The 18,650-nt window shown below is 40.6% G+C and overlaps 1 protein-coding gene across 1 annotated transcript; it reads left to right on the top strand.

Moving 5' to 3' along the window:
* Nucleotides 1-1,586: 1,586 nt before the first annotated feature.
* On the top strand, nucleotides 1,587-18,252 carry LOC103182452 (guanine nucleotide-binding protein G(i) subunit alpha-3). The gene is made up of 9 exons (XM_007899478.2): nucleotides 1,587-1,743; nucleotides 9,879-9,921; nucleotides 10,709-10,850; nucleotides 11,339-11,496; nucleotides 11,643-11,771; nucleotides 13,244-13,373; nucleotides 14,191-14,344; nucleotides 15,292-15,505; nucleotides 15,701-18,252. The coding sequence occupies exons 1-8, from the start codon at nucleotides 1,626-1,628 to the stop codon at nucleotides 15,480-15,482; spliced, it is 1,065 nt and encodes a 354-aa protein (XP_007897669.1). The 5' UTR covers nucleotides 1,587-1,625; the 3' UTR covers nucleotides 15,483-15,505; nucleotides 15,701-18,252.
* Nucleotides 18,253-18,650: the final 398 nt, after the last annotated feature.

The raw sequence follows: 18,650 nt of genomic DNA, 5'->3' as shown, positions 1-18,650 counted from the left end.
CCCTCATCCTCCCTCATCCTTCCCTCACTCCCCTCCCTCATCCTCCCTCATCCTTCCCTCACTCCCCTCCCTCATCCTTCCCCTCCCTCATCCTTCCCCTCCCTCATCCTTCCCCTCCCTCATCCTTCCCCTCCCTCATCCTTCCCCTCCCTCATCCTTCCCCTCCCTCATCCTTCCCCTCCCTCATCCTTCCCTCCTCCCCTCCCTCATCCTTCCCCTCCCTCATCCTTCCCTCCCTCCCTCCTCATCCTTCCTTCCCTCACTCCCCTCCCACATCCTTCCTTCCCTCATCCTTCCCTCCCTCATCCTTCCCTCCCTCATCCTTCCTCCCTCATCCTTCCCTCACTCCCCTCCCTCATCCTTTCCCCTCCCTCATCCTTCCCTCCCTCCCCTCCTCATCCTTCCCTCCTCCCCTCCTCATCCTTCCCTCCCTCCCCTCCCTCATCCTTCCCTCCCTCCCCTCCCTCATCCTTCCCTCACTCCCCTCCCTCATCCTTCCCTCACTCCCCTCCCTCATCCTTCCCTCACTCCCCTCCCTCATCCTTCCCTCCCTCGTCCTCCCCTCCCTCGCTCCCCTGCCCCATCTCCCTCCACTCCTTCTCCGCACCCCTCCCTCCCTCCCTCCCTCCGTCGCTTCCACTTACTTTCCCTCTCCTTCTCGGCCGGGCGCCAGCGGTTGTGAGCGAGTAGTAGTCGAAGTTGTTGTTGTGGTGGCGGCGGCGGCGGGTGTCGCTGCCGCTGCTGTTCCAACCGCCACTGACTGAACTGTCAGGCGCGAGCGAACTACAGGGGCGGGAACTACAGCTCCCGGCAGGCTTAGCGCCCAGGCTGGGGGGGGGGGGGGCGTGGGCGAGGCAGGGGCGGCGGCGCCATTTCCGGTTCCGGCGGCAGGACGGCCGAGAGTGTTTTTCCTGTGGTGTCTGTCGCTCGCTCGCGCCCGTCTCCCTTTTTTTCGAACAGTAACCGCCGCGGCTCGAGCGAGTGAGCGAGGGGAGGGCGGGAAAAAGCCCCCCCTCACCCACCACCCCCTCCCCACACACACACACACACACACCGAAGCGCGAGTGACGGGAGAGAGAGAGAGAGAGAGAGAATTGTCCGCTTCTTCGAGGGACTCCGGCGCCGCTTTCTTCTTCTTCTCCTCCTCCTCCTCCTCCTTCTCGTCGTCGCTTTGTGAAGGATAAAAGCCTCTTTTTTTTTGAGGGGAGGGGACGGATGTGGTGAGAGAAGAAGAAGACGACGACGCCGCCGCCGCCTTCTGAGGTGGGGAAGAGAGAACGAGGGGGGAAGTGCGGGAAAGGCCATCCTTGGGCCCCGCCCGCGCGCGCTTCTTTTTTTTCTTTCTTTTTCTTTTGGCGAGTGTGAGGTGAGGCGGGAGGAGGAGGAGGAGGAGACGGTGGGGCGGGAAGGAGGAGGAGGAGGAGGAGGAAGAAGAAGAAGAAAAAAAAAGGATGCGAGGGTCGAGGCCTGAGGCCTAAAAACCGTTGGGTGTCCGTCGCCACAGAGAGAGAGAGAGAGAGAGAAAGGGTTTCTTCTCCTCCTTCTTCTTCTTCTTCTTCTCCTCGTTTTTTTTTCTCTCTCACTCTCACCCTCACACACCCACCCACCCCACCCCGGACGCCACCATGGGCTGCACCATGAGCGCCGAGGACAAGGCGGCGGTGGAGAGGAGCAAAATGATCGATCGGAACCTGCGGGAGGACGGCGAGAAATCGTCTCGGGAAGTCAAACTTCTGCTGCTGGGTAAGGGGATTCTTTTTCATATATATATATATCAATGCCCTGGATCTTCCGTTCCCCCTTTCCCCATCACCCAGGTCCATCCTTCCCCCACTCCCCCCCCCCCCCATCTTTCGCCCACGCAATCCACCAGTCAACTCCACTTCACCACAGTACATTCCGTGAAGCGCTCGTGAGACGTCTCAACCTGTTGTGATAATGCGCTCTGTCAGACGCGAGCATCATTATTATTGTGTACATATTATCTCTTGAGACACGAAAAAGGCATTGTATCAAGTGCGACGATTATTATTGTTGTTGTCATCACTCGTCCCCCCCCCCCCCCACCCATCCCCTCCTGTTAGCAAATAATATCTCAGGATTCATTACATAGTTCGGGACACGGCATGTCAAGTGACTGCCAGGAAGGTGAAATGAATAGATCCTGGTCTTCTTTGGCCCAGCAACTTCTTGTGTTCTTTAGCCCTAGGTCCAGTTTCCAGGTCCAGTTCTTGGGCTCCCCCTTTCCCAGGTACATGGCTACAAAGCCCCCACCCCCACACCGACCTCCAGTTGACTGTTGACTAACGCATCCCATAGTTGACATACAAAAGGAACTCTGAATGCTGCAGATCTGAAGTACATGCAGAAAATGCTGGAAATTATCACGTGAATCTGTGGCTGAAAAGTGCCTCATAAATATTTTGGTGCATTACCCTTTTTTTCACAATCCGTTCACATCTGAAATGTGTTTTGATCGAACTGTGGATTTCCAGCACTTTCTGTTTTAACATTATGCCAAGTTCAGTACAATTTGGGAATCAGGCATTTTTTTAGCCAGTGACTAATTGTGGTAAACCTGGAACTATAGCTGTACCCACTGAAAACAGACCAGCTTGCAAATGCAAAGTTGCTTTTCTATAAAAGTCTCTCAAAATGTTAGATGCAGGCAAGGTATTTTGAGGGAATGTCCACTGAGAGGGGAATCTGGATAGTGTTTTCTCCTCTGTTAACTTGAAATATCCCCAGATTTCAAGAAGATCATAGGAAGTGAGTTGGGATTGTATCAAAATGGATCAGATTCATATGTCAGTGCATTTGGGTACTAATTGAGGAAAATTTGAAGATACAGTAGTGAAATATAGACATTTAACCAGTTGTGGGAAACTGACTAATGAATCCTTTTTGTTACTGATGGGTGTGGTTTATCTGAGGGCTGTAGACCAATCGACCCCGTAGTAGTTAACCACCTTTTAAGGGTTTAAAACTCTTCCCTCAACCTAGTTACAGTTGTATCCTAACTTTTAAACAAAGTTCAAGCTTTGAGTGAGTGGGATTTGGGTGGCACTGTTGATGCTAGTGAAATGAAGGCCTGTTACTGTGCTGTGGACTCTGCAGTTCCAATCTCCGAAGGTGACTCGAGTGGACTTGCTCCATTGCTCCAGTTTCCTAAACATGTCCGCTGAAGAAATCTTAAGTGAGACAATAGTTTGACATTAAAATGGAGGATTGAAAGGGGATGTGGTAGCTCCCTTCAGTTGCTGCCTGCTGATGCCTTTGCTGGAGGTAAATATAGTATGTGATGCAATCAGTGGAATGTAAGCTAAAGTAGTTTAGTGAGAAATAACACTGCTCTACATTGGATTTTATTCGTGTAGCTTCCTTCCTTTCTGTTTGTTTTCCTGTCTGCAGTACAGTTATTTCTCTCATAATACTCTACCATATGATTCTTGTAAGCAACATTATCAGTGTTTCGTTGTGAAACTACAATCACTCCATGCTTCCCTTTTAAATTGTTATGTTTGCACCATGTTAGGCTCTGTCTGGGGACAGCAAGAGTTATGTTTACGATTGTTCTCCTTTCTGTTCCATTGTTGGGAATCGATTACGTGCCGAGATCCATGAGCTACAGTCCTAAACCTGCCAAATACACAGTGATTCTCCAGTACAAATCATGCAATTTATGCAATCTTTTCCACAGGTGAAAACAATCAGTGTGGAGCCTTTTTCCAAAACAAACCAAATAGTATTTTTTATTGCCCGTTTGATTGAAAGGGGTTGCTTATCTGGTAGATGATTATTTCATGAAAATGGGTCCTATCCACTCTTAAGGCAAACTGACATTCCTAGGTTTTTGCTCACACTCAACTACAGTGATGTATGTTGTGAAAATGAGCTAAGTGTTTCTTAGCTTACATCGTCCCATGGTTGTTAAAGTTGTTGATTTTCAGCCAAGTTAGTGGAAAATGAATCCTTACAAGAAAATATCTCCTGCAATGTTGGGAATATGCAGTACTATTATTGTACATTACAGAGATGGAGGAATAATGTACTCTGCACACATGTAGAGTAATTTGCTGCGATTGGCACAGGGCTCAAGTGTTGAAAGTTTTATGGGGCCTTTGTAGGTAGTAAATAACTGGCAGTAAGCACTTGCTTCCTCTGCAGAAAGCAATTGCAATATGTGCAGGAAAACAAATAAGTATGGTGGAAACGCAGTGTCACCTGGCTCCCATTTTGCTTGTGTTATCAGTATCTCCAAGTCCAAAAGAGACCAGGCTATTGGCATGGAATTAAATCTTAGCTCATTGTCCACCATTACATTTGGCAAGCTTTTTGAGGTGTTTTTACATGAAAGATGCTAAGTAAATGCAAATTACTGTAAAGCTAGTCGCTTCAGTCTGCAAACTGTTTCTCCAATGCTATCAGGTCCTTAATTGAAGTAAAAGGAAATTGAAGGAATTTTCAAATTATAAATCTCAAATTTTGGCATGATTCAAGGCCTGTTAAGAGTCCAGTAGGTATGTAAATTAGTGGGCCCACATACTGATCAAGCATGTGCAGAACTTTTAAAATCATCCTTTGTTTTGGGGCCAGCTGTTTTGGAAAATCCGTTGACTGCAGCCAGCAAAGCATCTCACTAAAATTTGTTGATTTAATCTGTTAAAGATGAAAATGATGCATTCTGAAGTATGATTTGGAAACCCAAGGAGGCCTGGTAGAATTGGAGAACTTTTCTTTGCAAAGCATTGAAACAAAAAAAGAGTTGAATGGGAATGGTAAATCGAGTAACTTGTGATTTCCTATGGAATATATGTACCCTTGGTAAAAATAATGGGTTTAAAACAAATTATGCACCAATATCTTATGTCTATATTAATAATTTATGACATTAAAATGTTGAATATATTTGTGTGACATGGTTTTTACTCCTTTGGAAAATTTTACTTTGTATCCCTGTCAACTCAGATTTTTTACATTGCAGGGTACAGCCTCAATTATAACTTTCATGGTGCTAGTTTACATTTTCAAAGAGTTTGAGTTATTTTTGAGTTAAAAGTAGACAAAAATTTAAATTCGTGGAAGACACGTTTGCAGGACTATGGGGAGAGCGTGAGGGAGTGGGATTGATTTGGATAGCACTTTTAAAAGAGCCAGCACAGACACGATGGGTCCCAATTGTTGGACGTGGTAAAGCAGTCTCTCATTTATTCAGGACATTTGGTCTCTTAAAATCAGCAGTACCTCCAGGAAAGTGCTTCTCTTGTTACTTACCTGACAGACTTCGAATACTTAAAATGTCTACAGCCTCGTTAAACTGGTGTCCACTTCTTAAGGCTTGGTAAAACTGCAAAACACAATTTAAGAGCAGTGCATTCATTTAATGCATTTGTTATGGTTGTACTTTGGGAGCAATTGTAATGAACTGCTCAAATTAGATTTATTTTTATTTTGTTTTCAGATACTCCTCAAATTTAAATAAATCCTTTCCTTAGAGCAAAGGCATATTTAATGTGAGAGACAGCATGTTATTAAAGTGTAGAATATTTTCAGTTTTTGGGCAACACCAACACAAACATTGAATATTGATCCTGTGCCAGTGGTGTGGTAAACTTTTCAAAAATGCAAACTACAGTAAAACTCACATAAATCATATCAGTCGGGACCGTTACACTTCATATGACTTGCGTGAAGTTTATAGGCAAACGTGTATAAGTCTCATTTTATACCACTAACACATAACAATAAACAAGTACTTTGTTTCCTCCTCTTATTTGGTCAAGACATTGTTTCCAGCACTTGTTTGAAGCGTAACACTGCAGCAGCAAGTGCATTACAAGTTAGGAGGTGATTTGCATGGTATTTAGGATTATTTGGGACCAAGAAACCATTAAGATTTAACCGTTTTTCCAATTTATAAAATACAGCTAGTATTTTAACAAACCTAAAAGTTTTTTGGTTGGAAACTGAATGGGACTTGGGCACGTGTACTGTTTAGGAGATTATACAATTTATAAATGGACGACTCAAGTTTTATTGTAATGTCAAGTTTAACTTGCAGTTTGTTTCAAATGGCAGGGCTAAGGCCGACGACGCTGTTGCAAAGTAAATAAAAGCCTTTTTAGCAAGAAATGATGATGAATAATTTAGTAAAAAGGTGGCACTTTATGAAACGAGTCCTGCTGTTGTTTCAATCGTGATGCTCTCTTCCTGTTGGCATATTGCATGCTGTGAACAGTAAGCACATATTTACTGTGATATTGGTACATTACGCCACCATGCACACTGTAAGCTTACAATTATAATCCTATATGATTGATGGGCAATAGGAGACCTGATTCGATGCTTTCAGATTAATTTTTCAGAGAATATCACGACTGCTTGACAATCGGAGCCCATTTTTTGTGCTCCCGAAGCTTTGGACTTGTTTGGGTTCCAGCACTGAACTCAGCAAGGCAGCAGAACTGATAATGTTGTGATGGCTTTATCATGTACACAGTGATGGCATTGTCTCCATTGCCAGACACGCTGCAACCTGTGAATGCAGGAATAGGTATTTTACATAACTGGCACAATATTTTCGCCCACAAAATATACAGGCAATTCACTTTACAATATATTCTGTGAAGCATTTTGAGACATCTTGGAGATGCAATAAGGCGCTATATCAAATACGAGGATTATTATTATAATAAACGTAGTGCCACTCAATTGTTGGGTAACTTTCACTTTTCTTATTTCACCATGGATTTCTCAAAATTATCGTTGAGAGGAAACTTCTGATGAAATTTAAAAGGGTTAATGTGATATAGTTCCTCTTATTTTGTGCTGAAAGTGAACTTAGCAACAAAAAAGATATGTTAGCGAATGCTCCCTAAGGGTTTAAATGAAGGCATGCCTGCTCAGAGCATTTTGTAGCCAAGTGATAAATTTTTTATTTTTAAAAAAAAGCTATAAGTATTACACATTTGATAGGATTGTTTGACTGCTTTGAGCTGTAATTTCAAAATGGTACTCCTGGTAATGTTTGGGAGTGGAAAAAGCCAATTATTACATCAAATTAAGTAATTTAATTTTGATGTCTGGAAAATAAATTGGAAATTTAAAAACTGGTAGCAATTTCATGAAAACTTGTTGATTTCTACTGCTCTATACTAATCTAGCTTTGTATGTCTGGAATAAATGCAGCTAATACCACAGGAATGTGACTAAGTCTGCTCAAAACTTCACAATATGTTCTCATCAGACAACAGACATTTCCTTCTATAACTGATAAGGACTGGTCAGTTTATTGCCCATAGCAGGGTTTATTTTATTACAGTATTCATATTTAAATACAGAAGTACAAAGTGACTCTTCAAAATCAGGAAGTGTTCTGAGCTTTAATCAGCAGATGGTCGGCCAAGTCACTGCATGTTTCCTATAATTATGGATAAGTATCCAATGCCCAGTTTGCATGAGTATTTCATTCTAGATACTCTAATTTCATTAGAGCTATTGCCTAGTGCCAAGCTATTGGAAGGGCTGAGGATACATGAATATCATGAAAAAAGTCATTTTTTTAAACAGTATATGGCATGCCAGTGAAACATATTTTCCTTCATTATTATTCCAGCGCTTAGGTCTTCACGGACTTGTGTATTTAACTTGCCAATAGTTGTACTGCTTTATTTTGGGTTCCTCTGGGGTTATGTACGTGTTGTTTCATATAATATTCTATATGCTGCAGATTTAGCTCAGCAGCTTCTCATGAGCAGGAACAAATTCCCTCTGCAACTACCTCAGGCTTGATCATAAGGATCGAGTGAAAGGCTGCTTGTCAAAATGAATGTTTTGGGATTTTATCGATGAACTCGTGAGGGAAGTGTATGCTATTGTACAATGTGACCTTGTGCTCTGTTGACCTTGAGGAAACTGGGGAAATGTTTGTGAATGCTACCAATGCATTTGATATAGTGCCTTATCATGTCGCTTCTAAAGTAGATTGACTGTATTTTGTGGGTGAAACTCGGCAGCCAATCATGCACAGCAATGTCCCACAAACACCCACGGAGTGAGTGACTGGTTTTATTTGGGGGATTGTTGGCCAATACACCGGGAGAAGCTCTGTTCTCTTTTTAAATAGAGCTATGGGATCTTTTAACGTCCACCTGAACAGGCAGATGGAACCTCGGTTTAATGTCTTACCCAAACGATAGCGATCAGACATCTATGGAAACTTAGCAATTGGTTATAAGTTATGACTTGTTACTAAAAGGCAAATACAGTACAACAAGTTGTCAAAGTTAAGCAGAAAATGAAGCATGTGCTTGTGAAACAAACATTACCGGAGTCTTTGCATATGATTCAGTGTAAAGCAAAGGCATGCAGGGATCTGGACACTTTTGGCCATGACAGCTTGCTGATTTATTATAAATCTTCGCCTACTGCATCCATCTCTGACTCTGCTCAGGACGTGAACTGCAGAAATTATGAGATTGTGTGGTTTACGTTTATAATAACACTGTGTCCTTGTTATAAACACCATACATTATCATCATTTGTGCTAGCTCTCAATCCAGCAACTTCCATCTCCCATCTGGACCTTTGCCCAGTCCACGCCTTTACAGTCTACACTACTTACAGATTGTTCAGTTTACTTTAGAAGTTACTTAGGATCCATGTGCTTTAATTAAATCCTTTATTCTGATTTAACATTGCACCAAATGGACCCAAAACATCTTAATTTGTTTTTGAATAAATTCTGCGAAATCTGCTTCCACTTATGTTTACACCACTCACAAACACTGCTTGGCACTGGCTGCGATATTAAGTCCTGCACACTCTGAATCCTGTGTTTCTTGGCTTTGAGGGAGGTGCAGTGTTCCATGTGACCTTGAATGTCAAAACCGCCCGAGTTTAAAATTGGTTTCAAATTTAACCTAAATGCAGATCACAAACCTTAATCTTAATACAAGAGGTACAATTCCCCATCTGTTTGAAAATATCAGTTCCTGATAACAATCCAAGAGCGACCTTTTTGCCTGAAGGATTTTTAATATCTGACGGATTGTGACTTCATAAGCTGCGTTGATGTGGTAAATGGAAAATATTCTTGGCCCAGAAAGATTTAAGGCACATTGGGTGGATTTTTATATGGATGTGCGTATGTAATATAAAATCATTGCCCATAAAATGGACTGCACACAATGTCAGTATTTTATTTGCTCTGTTATAAAATGTCATTAAAAAATTAAATGTCAGTGAGGGTAATAACTTGGCAATTCCTTTTTGCTAGTGTTTTCTACTCAATGTAGATCTTCTACATCATTTGATAGGGGATGTTTTACTGCTACTCGGTGATATTTGAAATTAAAGCTGTGGTACATTGTAGCTGGTCAATCTAGTGATGACCTTAACAAAATAATAATAATCCTTGCATTTGATACAGTGCCTTACTTTGCATTTTTCGAGATGTCTCAAAGCACTTCACAGAATATACTGTAAAATGAATTGACTGTATATTTTGTGGGCAGAATGCGGCAGCCAATTGCACACAGCAGTGTCCCACAAACAGTTGTGAATTGAGTGACCACATTATTAATGTTTTTTGTAAAATAAGGGAAAAGTGATCCGCCAATCGACTAACAACCGGGATCCTACTTACTGCTAGGTAAATCGAGGCATGTGAAGTAAGGAAAGTTGCCTGAAATGTTGGTTTGTTATTGACAGAAGTAAAGAATCTTTTAGCAAAAAAATTGTTTACATGTAGTCTATCATTGCTACAAATGGAAGCAAACCACATTGTTCCCAAACAGAGAAACTGAATTGGGAGGTATACATTTGTGTTGCGGGTTATGTAATAGTCACTATATGAATACAACTTTCTTTCTTTGCAGGTGCTGGTGAATCTGGGAAAAGTACAATTGTGAAACAAATGAAGTGAGTCTGAAACTGCTTAGCAATTTCCTTTTAGCAATTTTTGATCTAGACTTTCTGTATTGAGTTCAGCATTAAGTGGACACTTGTAATGTACCGGATAAATGTCTAGCTATAGATTAAATGTGATATTACCATACTTGGATTCTGTATTGATTTATGCAGGTACCGAAACTACAGGCAAAGAGCAAGGTTGGGATGGTTAACTCCTCCTCCTATGTTGTTAGTTTATCATCTACTTTGTTCTTATGACTTGAGTCTTTCTTAAACTACTTGGGGAGGTTTTTCCAGGAGCTAAAGCACATCAGATGTAACAGAGTTTAATTTATTTGCCTTTCAATTGGCCTACAATACAAGGATGTGAAGTTCAGCAATAAAGTGTGAGTGCTGGCTGTGGTGATTTCTTGACTGAAGTACTTTCTGTACTTCAGTCAGCCTTTTTTTTCGAATCATTCCTTCTTTCGGGTTCTAGATGTGAGACTTTTTTTAAAAGTTGGTTTCAACAATGAATTGGAAGCACTTGTCCTTGAATTTTGGTGTCAAGGGTTAGAGATAGGGTTATGGTTAAATCAAACTAGTTATTCAATTGTTGTTTTTGTATCTTGGCTACCTCAGTAAACCCTCAGGTCTTACACTTTGTGTCTTATCCAAAACTTAGAGCTTACGATGGGCATTTGGGTGTTTAGTGTGTATCTTCTAGAAGATAGATTTCAATCCATCTTGTATCCTTTTCCTTTCCCAAGTACAGTAAGCAGGTTACAATTGTAAACTTGGCTTCTCTCTTTCACAGAATTATTCATGAGGATGGATATTCTGAGGAGGAATGTAAACAGTATAAAGCTGTGGTTTACAGCAATACCATTCAGTCCATCATTGCTATAATCAGGGCCATGGGGCGGTTGAAGATTGACTTTGGAGATCCAACAAGAGCGGTGAGTACACAAAATTGATGGTTGCATAAATAGATTGCTGCAAAATCTAGGGATACAATCCTTCATACTGAGTCAAAGTTACTCCCCAGTTAACCAATAGAATAAACATTTGCAAGTATTAAATCATCCATCTCAACATTATTGCAAAAATATTTTGCCCACAGCTCATGATACAAACATTGCTTGTGCCAAATCATTATCGGTGGTATAAATGTGTAATGTGTACCAGTACTACAATTTGGCCCATTATAGCGCAGATTCAGTTAGCTGCGTGCGTGAGCAGCCCACTTACTCACTAAAGTAGCCAACTTCTAGGTCATTAGGTCACCTCAGATATGAATGCATTTGCACACATTGAATGGGATTTTACAGATCCCAACCACCACATTAAAACAGGCCTCCACTGTATTTTGTGTTTCTTTTTCTCCACTGTATACTGTTATTTTGAACCACTTCACAATCCTGAGAGTTACTTGCTTTTGATATAGGATGATGCACGCCAGTTATTTGTACTTGCCGGGGCAGCAGAGGAAGGAATCATGACGTCAGAACTTGCAGGAGTCATTAAACGGTTATGGAATGATGGTGGGGTTCAGGCCTGTTTCAGTAGATCCAGAGAATATCAGCTGAATGATTCTGCCTCCTAGTAAGTATGGTTTTTAATAATCTCGAAAGTGGTGTATCTTTTACACCGATTTATAGATTTGGTTTCTGAAGTTTGGTGTTGTTCACCGGGGGTTGTAGCAGTTTGGGGCAGTTTGTTAGATTCACTAACTCATTTATTTCCTTTAGTTATTTGAATGATCTGGATAGAATATCCCATCAGAGTTACATTCCAACTCAACAAGATGTCCTGCGAACCAGAGTCAAAACTACAGGCATAGTGGAGACGCACTTCACCTTCAAGGATTTATACTTCAAGTAAGTAATGTTTAATCACAAGTCCGTGTACAACTACCTATTTGCAATCCCATGTAGTTGTTTGAAGGAACCAAAATATTTGCACTGTCACTATTTGTAATGCTGAAAGGCACCGCTCAATGTGTTTTGACGCTATTGGAGTATGACTGTGCCTGAAAACAGTAGCAGTTGATTCAGTAACCAGTGGATATTTTACTTCAATATTTTATTAAAAGTTGTGATCTTGCAATTTCCGCAAAGTTGAATGAAATGTCACGTGCAACAGTACTGTTTGAGGAAGTGCTCTCAAATTAAAAATATTTGAGTATATTTGTCTTGATTCAGAATGTCCTTGACGTTTGTGTTCCCCATTTAGGCTCTGGTGGGTGCTGATGGGTCAGGGTTAAGTTTAACATCATATTCCTTAAGGAAATGAATATTACATTTTAAAAAGCTTTTGTATTTATTGATTAAACCCATTTGGTTTGGATTGATGAGACTGAGATGCAGATTGACCACATTAAGTGCACGAGAATTCTAAATTATTTGTGATGGATTACAATGTACAGATGTTTTTACTGAACTATTTAGTAATTCCTTTCCATGTCAGAGAAAGGGAGGCACCTGTCTGCTTCTTCTTTGTGCTGAGTTTACTGTGGGTTGATTAGTTAAAATGCCGCCTGAGGTTAATGATTTGTTGTGTGCATTATCCATTTATCTCAGTGTCACTCTGATTTTCTAGGGGTAGTTTCCGAAGTGTTGATGATGTGAATCTTTTGCGAATGAGACTTGTGATTCGCGTGCCAGATGGTTAATTTGTGAGAAAATATGCAGTGTACAGCGATGTAATCTGTGTTCAGTGTCATGTGTAAAGTGAATATGTGCATAGCTATTTGCCTCAAGCATTGTTTCCATCATTAAGTTGCTGCTTTTATCAGAATGTGTATATGGGTGTAAGATTTCTGGGATCATTCAACAGTAACATTTAAGCTTGTGATTTAACAAAATTGGAGGAAAATCGTAACTGGGCATTTACTTTCTTCTGAGATGAATTTTAGATGAATTCTTCTGAAATGAGATTTAGCAGTACGTGAAGCAAAGGAGGTGTAAAATAGGTGTAGTGCCAAGATCCATCCGTTTTAAGCCTGATTGAATGAAAGTAATTTGAATTGTGGAATACTTTTGTAAAATGTATGTGTAGCAGGACACAATGCACGCAACAATCTCTAATGCTTTATTTCTTTAGGGAATCATTAAAGCCAAACGGGACCTTGAGGCTGCCACATTGTATACACGCTTACTGTTGGGGAGAGCGCGGGGGAGTGGGACTAGTTTGGACAGCTCTTTCAAAGAGCCGACATGACACGATGGGCCGAATGCCTTCCTTCTGTGCTGCTTGATTCTATGTTCATTTTTGATATTTGACAAAACATTGACCTTCGGCATCACAGCTTTCGAGTTGCTTGTTTTAGAGTATGTTTTTTTTTCTTAAGGATGTTTGATGTGGGTGGACAGAGGTCAGAACGTAAAAAATGGATCCACTGCTTCGAAGGCGTGACTGCAATAATATTCTGTGTTGCATTGAGTGATTACGATCTGGTACTTGCTGAGGATGAGGAAATGGTATGTACATTCTGTATTTTTTTTCATTGTTTGGTAGTAGGTTAGGAGGCCAAGGTTTCTTAAAACGGTAGCTCAGAACTGTCTGGGATTCTTAGCACAGTTATTTATTACTATTTCTGCCAGTTTTGCAATTTGTACTCTTAAATAGTTGATAGTAGATAAATATTGTTTTCTATTAAATTCTATTTTGTTTCAAGCTGTTCAGCAACTTTTTTTTCTTTGTTTTGTTTCCTGCAAAATATTTTTCACTGAACTCCCAGATACCGGTGCTTGGCACAGACAATAATATGTGCTTTAATGTTTCTGAAAATTCCTGTAGGATCTTGTGTAGAGTGTGTTTGTGTGTTCTAGTGCACTTTCTAGGCTGTTTGCTCATGTATTTTTAATTCGCTTGTACATTTTTAGGGCATTTTGTCAAGGCACTAGTTTTTCTTTGTAAAGTTAAACGTTGCTGCGCCATGAGGATTGTCATTTCTATAATCTCGTTTGGATTCATGGAGTCCTACCATTTGGGGTAGATGCTGTACAGAGCTGGTTGTAGTTTTTATGGGTCAGGTAGCTCCGGGTTGGCTCCTAAACTGCTCTGAAATGCCTGCCAGCTTCCAGTTAAATCAATTGAAACTCTTCACAATGCCTTCATCCCTGCTGTGTCTACATCCACCAGAACAGTTCATGAGGATCTGGTGACCTGGAATGGAGAATTTGAATAATTTAAAATATTTGTGAGTTTAAATTAGTGATTGACTGAGGTAGTGGGAAGGAGGGAGAAATGTCCATTTAATTCGAGAGTAAAATTAGAATTATGTTTTTTTTACAGAATCGAATGCATGAGAGCATGAAGCTTTTCGATAGCATCTGCAACAACAAGTGGTTTACCGACACGTCCATTATCCTGTTCCTGAACAAAAAGGATCTGTTTGAAGAAAAGATCAAGAGAAGTCCTTTGACCATTTGTTACCCAGAATATACAGGTAAATCACCGGTGAGGGATTGACAGAAAATGAACAATGGCATTGTAAAAGCATTAGCGTGTTATCTGAGGGCTGAGAGACCTTGGTGCCTGGTAGTATCGTTCTGTGTGTATTATATCGAAGCACAAAGTGTTCTGCAGAAATTGACAGCAAAAGGAAGTTGAAACTTAATTAACGGAGACATTTGAAACTTCCTGCAATGATATGGGGTGCCATTTTCATTGAATAATTTGGCTTTTATGTACTGCGGATGTAATACACTGCTAATTAAGCAACAAGTGCACATAAGACAAGATGAACTTTTTTTGTATTGTACATTAGTGTAGAAGGTACTTTTCTTCCTCTTCCATTTGGATGCATTGTGATTATGGCTTTGGGTCACAGTGACCTGGCTGTACAGGAGGGGAAGCCGTTGGTAACAGAGCAACGGCTGTGCGAGAACAGTGCATTGTGACGTGGGCGTGGGACACTCGAGATGCACGAAGCAGCAACCTGAAGTGAACTATGTTCTTTCACTAAATTACACTTTGATGTAACTGAGAAGTTAGCAGTTGGCTGAAGTTATACGTAAATCTAGTGTGGAAAGAAACCTATTAATATCCAGAGTACAGATGTACACTGAATCAGAGTGTAACTCTTTTGCAAGATGTTTGTTGCAAAAGACTTACATTGTTCCCTCCCTTACTGTGGTGCTGTCTTGCTCTGAATCACTACCAGTTGGTGAGAATCTAGATCAGATCAATGTAAGAAGTCCAGACACTAACAATAATTTCACTTGCATCAAACTAATCATGACCATTGGCACACCTCCCTTACCTTCTGTACTTTGTGTGTAGTTGGCCACTCTTATTGAAGCTTTGTTCTTTTTCCATTGCTGCTGCCAAATTAAGGCTTATTTTATTTCTGTTTGCCCCGCCCCGGTAAACCATCCCCCCGCTTCTGAACAGGATCCAACACGTACGAGGAAGCTGCAGCTTATATCCAGTGCCAATTTGAAGACCTGAACAGACGAAAAGAGACCAAGGAGATTTACACCCACTTCACATGTGCCACTGATACCAAGAATGTGCAGTTTGTGTTTGATGCAGTGACGGATGTCATCATCAAGAATAACTTGAAGGAGTGTGGATTGTACTAGGATTGTCCAGAGGGAACATTCAGGTGAGAATAAGGCCTCACTGGTTCATGAGCTAGAGTTGGAGACCTTTGATACAAATGGTTTACTCTTTGGTCACTTTTTTTTGTAAAAAGAAAACCTTGTAGGTTTGAGCAAACATGCTCTTGTGAACAAAACAGAGAGTAATGATAACATTTGATGGCAAGAATTACATAAATTTTCTGTTTTCTTGCTTTCAGGCTTTTGTTAACAGAAGGGATCCTGCGGCAGATCCTTTTGTTCCCTGATTAATGCTGGTCGTCGCGTGAGGCGGCATGGTTGAAAAGGCGTGGCTGAAGTCGTTCGTGTGGGAGGCTGCATGCACGATACTTGTATTCATTACTAAATATGTATTATGAGCATTTTTAAACTAGTTGCATTGTAGGCTGAAAGCAGCAGGTACACACGATGTACGTGTTGAAACTCAGCGTTGGTTCAAACAGTTTCCAACACACCTTTGATTTTATCTCGCGTTCCTCTTTTTGCCTTCTAAACGTTACGTATCAAATTAAGTTGAATCCTACGCTGCCTTCGGTTTGGTTGACCAAAATGTGATGACATCCGTATGACCATTTTTTTTGTTTTGCAAGATATTTCACTGCATTTTCTTAAAGTGCACCTGTTAGGTATTTTTAAACTTTCTAGCGTTATGAATTGTTGAAACTTGCTGCCGTATTTAGTCACCGTCATTCCAGTTGCCTAAGGGATGTTTGTGCTGACATGAAATTCAGGGATTATGTTCAATCTCATATTTCTTATCATGCAAGGAGAGTTTTTTAAAATAAAAATCCCACATCGCTTATACGAGGGGTAGATTGGTGAACCCAGAATCCAACCAGAAAAAGCAAGCCTACTAATTTGTGTTGACTAACAAATTCCAAGGTGAGCTCAGTTGTTCAGTGAAGTGTCCAATTATTGATCAGTTAAAATTCCCAGCCTACAGGGACCTGTAAACTTCTCAATCTTGTGTTTATCCCACAGTGATGGTTTGAGAAGCTAATTTATCACTGGGACTTCACGTGCTGTCTGCTGTACAATTTGTCAAGTTGCAAGATGGACTGTGGCTAAATTGTCATTCTAGGAACGATAGTGATAGGAGATTTCAATGCAGCTTGATCCAATTCAATGAATCATATTCAGTGCCTGTATTGGTAAATGTATAACGGGGCAGAACTTCCCCATGGTTTACAATGGGGAGGAAACTACTTCATAAGAAATTAAGTATAAAAGAATGGACCTCTCACTCTGGCCTTTACCTTAGCTCTTTCTCCAAGTGCTATCTCAATTAGTTGTATCAGGCACAAATCTACTATGCTTTAATACTTAAAAGAGTATCTGTCCTGATATTTCCCACTCTGTTTCAGCATTGATTACTGTTAAAAGGTTGCTTTGCTTTCCACATCATTCACCAATGAAGAGGTTCACAATCACCGAGCCTTTTTAAGTCAAACTGAAATGAACAGGAGAGTGCCTGAGCTCAGCTTGTCAGCGATTTTTCACAAATATAATCTTGTAAATGTTGGTTGGGTAACTGGGAAAGCCAGTACTTCTGGGGAGTATGAAATTTGAGACTGAATAGTATTAATACAGGTGTGCCAAAAGCATGTTTTTAAAACGGGACCTATGAATTGCTGGTATTAATCAAACGGTTTTAAACAAAGTTTTGACATAGTGCCAAGTTGTAATTAAAAAGTGCCACGGGATACAGGGAGTCAAAGATGGAACTAAAAGCTTTTGATGGCTGTTCCCCTTACTGTTTGTTCATACAAATTGTGGACTAAAATGGCAGTAAAATGTTTACAGCCTTTTTTTTGCTGGTTTACAGTGTAAGTGTATTACTGCACCAGTGTTGGAGAAATCTGCGCTGCTGCTGAGAATTTGAACGAATGTTTGTGCTGTAGTCTTATGACTACAAATAGAATTTGGTGACACCAAAAGCAGTGCCGTGCTGTTTCCCACTCATAGCTTTAACGGCTAACTTTCATTTTCGCTGATCTTTGTATTCCGCGCATTGACCAGTCCACTCTTTCGAGATCTATTTGTAAAAATTGGGAGGAGGCGTTCAGCTTCTGTTCGTTGATCAGGTAGAGATTCCTCCCACTCCTAAGTGTTTCAGTCAACATTGAATCGCGCTCTCCCTTCCTCCTGTTAAACAGCCAGTTGTCATGGCTAAAGACCTGACACCATGTCACCCGTTCTATTGCACCTGAGAAGCCACCTGGGATCTAAAGATGAAGAAAACTAGGAGTATTAACGGCTTTTAATGGTATAGAATTTCCCCACCTCGTCAGTTGGTAATTCTGCCAGTACTGTCCTGTACATCATGTCCATTTATTTGATGGGGCTCATTGGTGATGCCTCAGCATGTTTCAACATTGATGACTACTGCAAAGTTGTTGGGCATTTGGATAGCTTTACCTTTCTGGCAATGAACTGTGATATTTTCTAATGGGTCTTCTAATCATCTAATCTTCTAATGCCAACATCATGTTTTTTTAAACTGTAAATGTCTTTTTTTGAACTGTTACCATAATATGCCTGAGTATTTTGTAAATGTGCCAAATTCCCGTTCTGCCATGTTATTTTTTTTCCCCCCCTTTGAATAAAGTGTAGCTCTTTAATATAGTGAATACATTCCTCTGCTGGAATTGTTGCTTTGTGGGTTTAGACTTTTGGTCTTGATTGTATCCGCTGCCTTTGTTACTGTAGTGGCAGTTCTAAATAATAAAATGCAAACTTTTTTTGAGTTTAATATTGCCACAAGCTTGGATTCTTTCTATTCTTACGCGACGTCACGAATAAACTTTTTAAAAGCAAGTTCATAAAATTAGAAATGTTCTGCTTACAAATACTGTAGCTAGGTTTCGCCTACAAAATATACACTTTACGGTGCATTCTGTGAAGCACTTTGAGACGTCTCGACGACATGATGAGGCATTATAAGAATTCTTTTATAAATTTGAATGTAGAAGTTAAATAACTAGATCATTAAGTAACTACTTAAGTAATGTCAGGAAACATTGGAATTTTGCATTTCTCACAATGGGGATAGTTATTAATGGGGTAGAATTGAAGAATTATACAGAATAGTTTGTATCGGTGCTATCTTCAGTCCTTGATTGGTATTGTATGCATATTTATTTCATGACG

This window comes from Callorhinchus milii, unplaced genomic scaffold (assembly GCF_018977255.1).
Source record: "Callorhinchus milii isolate IMCB2004 unplaced genomic scaffold, IMCB_Cmil_1.0 Scaffold19, whole genome shotgun sequence".
Classification (NCBI taxonomy): Eukaryota; Metazoa; Chordata; class Chondrichthyes; order Chimaeriformes; family Callorhinchidae; genus Callorhinchus; species Callorhinchus milii.
This window is presented reverse-complemented; position numbering and strand designations above follow the sequence as displayed.

Excerpts from the sequence above, each read along its gene's own strand:
- LOC103182452 (XM_007899478.2), top strand. The coding sequence starts at position 1,626 with ATGGGCTGCACCATGAGCGCCGAGGACAAGGCGGCGGTGGAGAGGAGC. Across the intron at positions 11,497-11,642 it reads CTGAATGATTCTGCCTCCTA|TTATTTGAATGATCTGGATA; the intron begins GTAAGTATGGTT and ends TATTTCCTTTAG. Across the intron at positions 13,374-14,190 it reads TTGCTGAGGATGAGGAAATG|AATCGAATGCATGAGAGCAT; the intron begins GTATGTACATTC and ends TTTTTTTTACAG.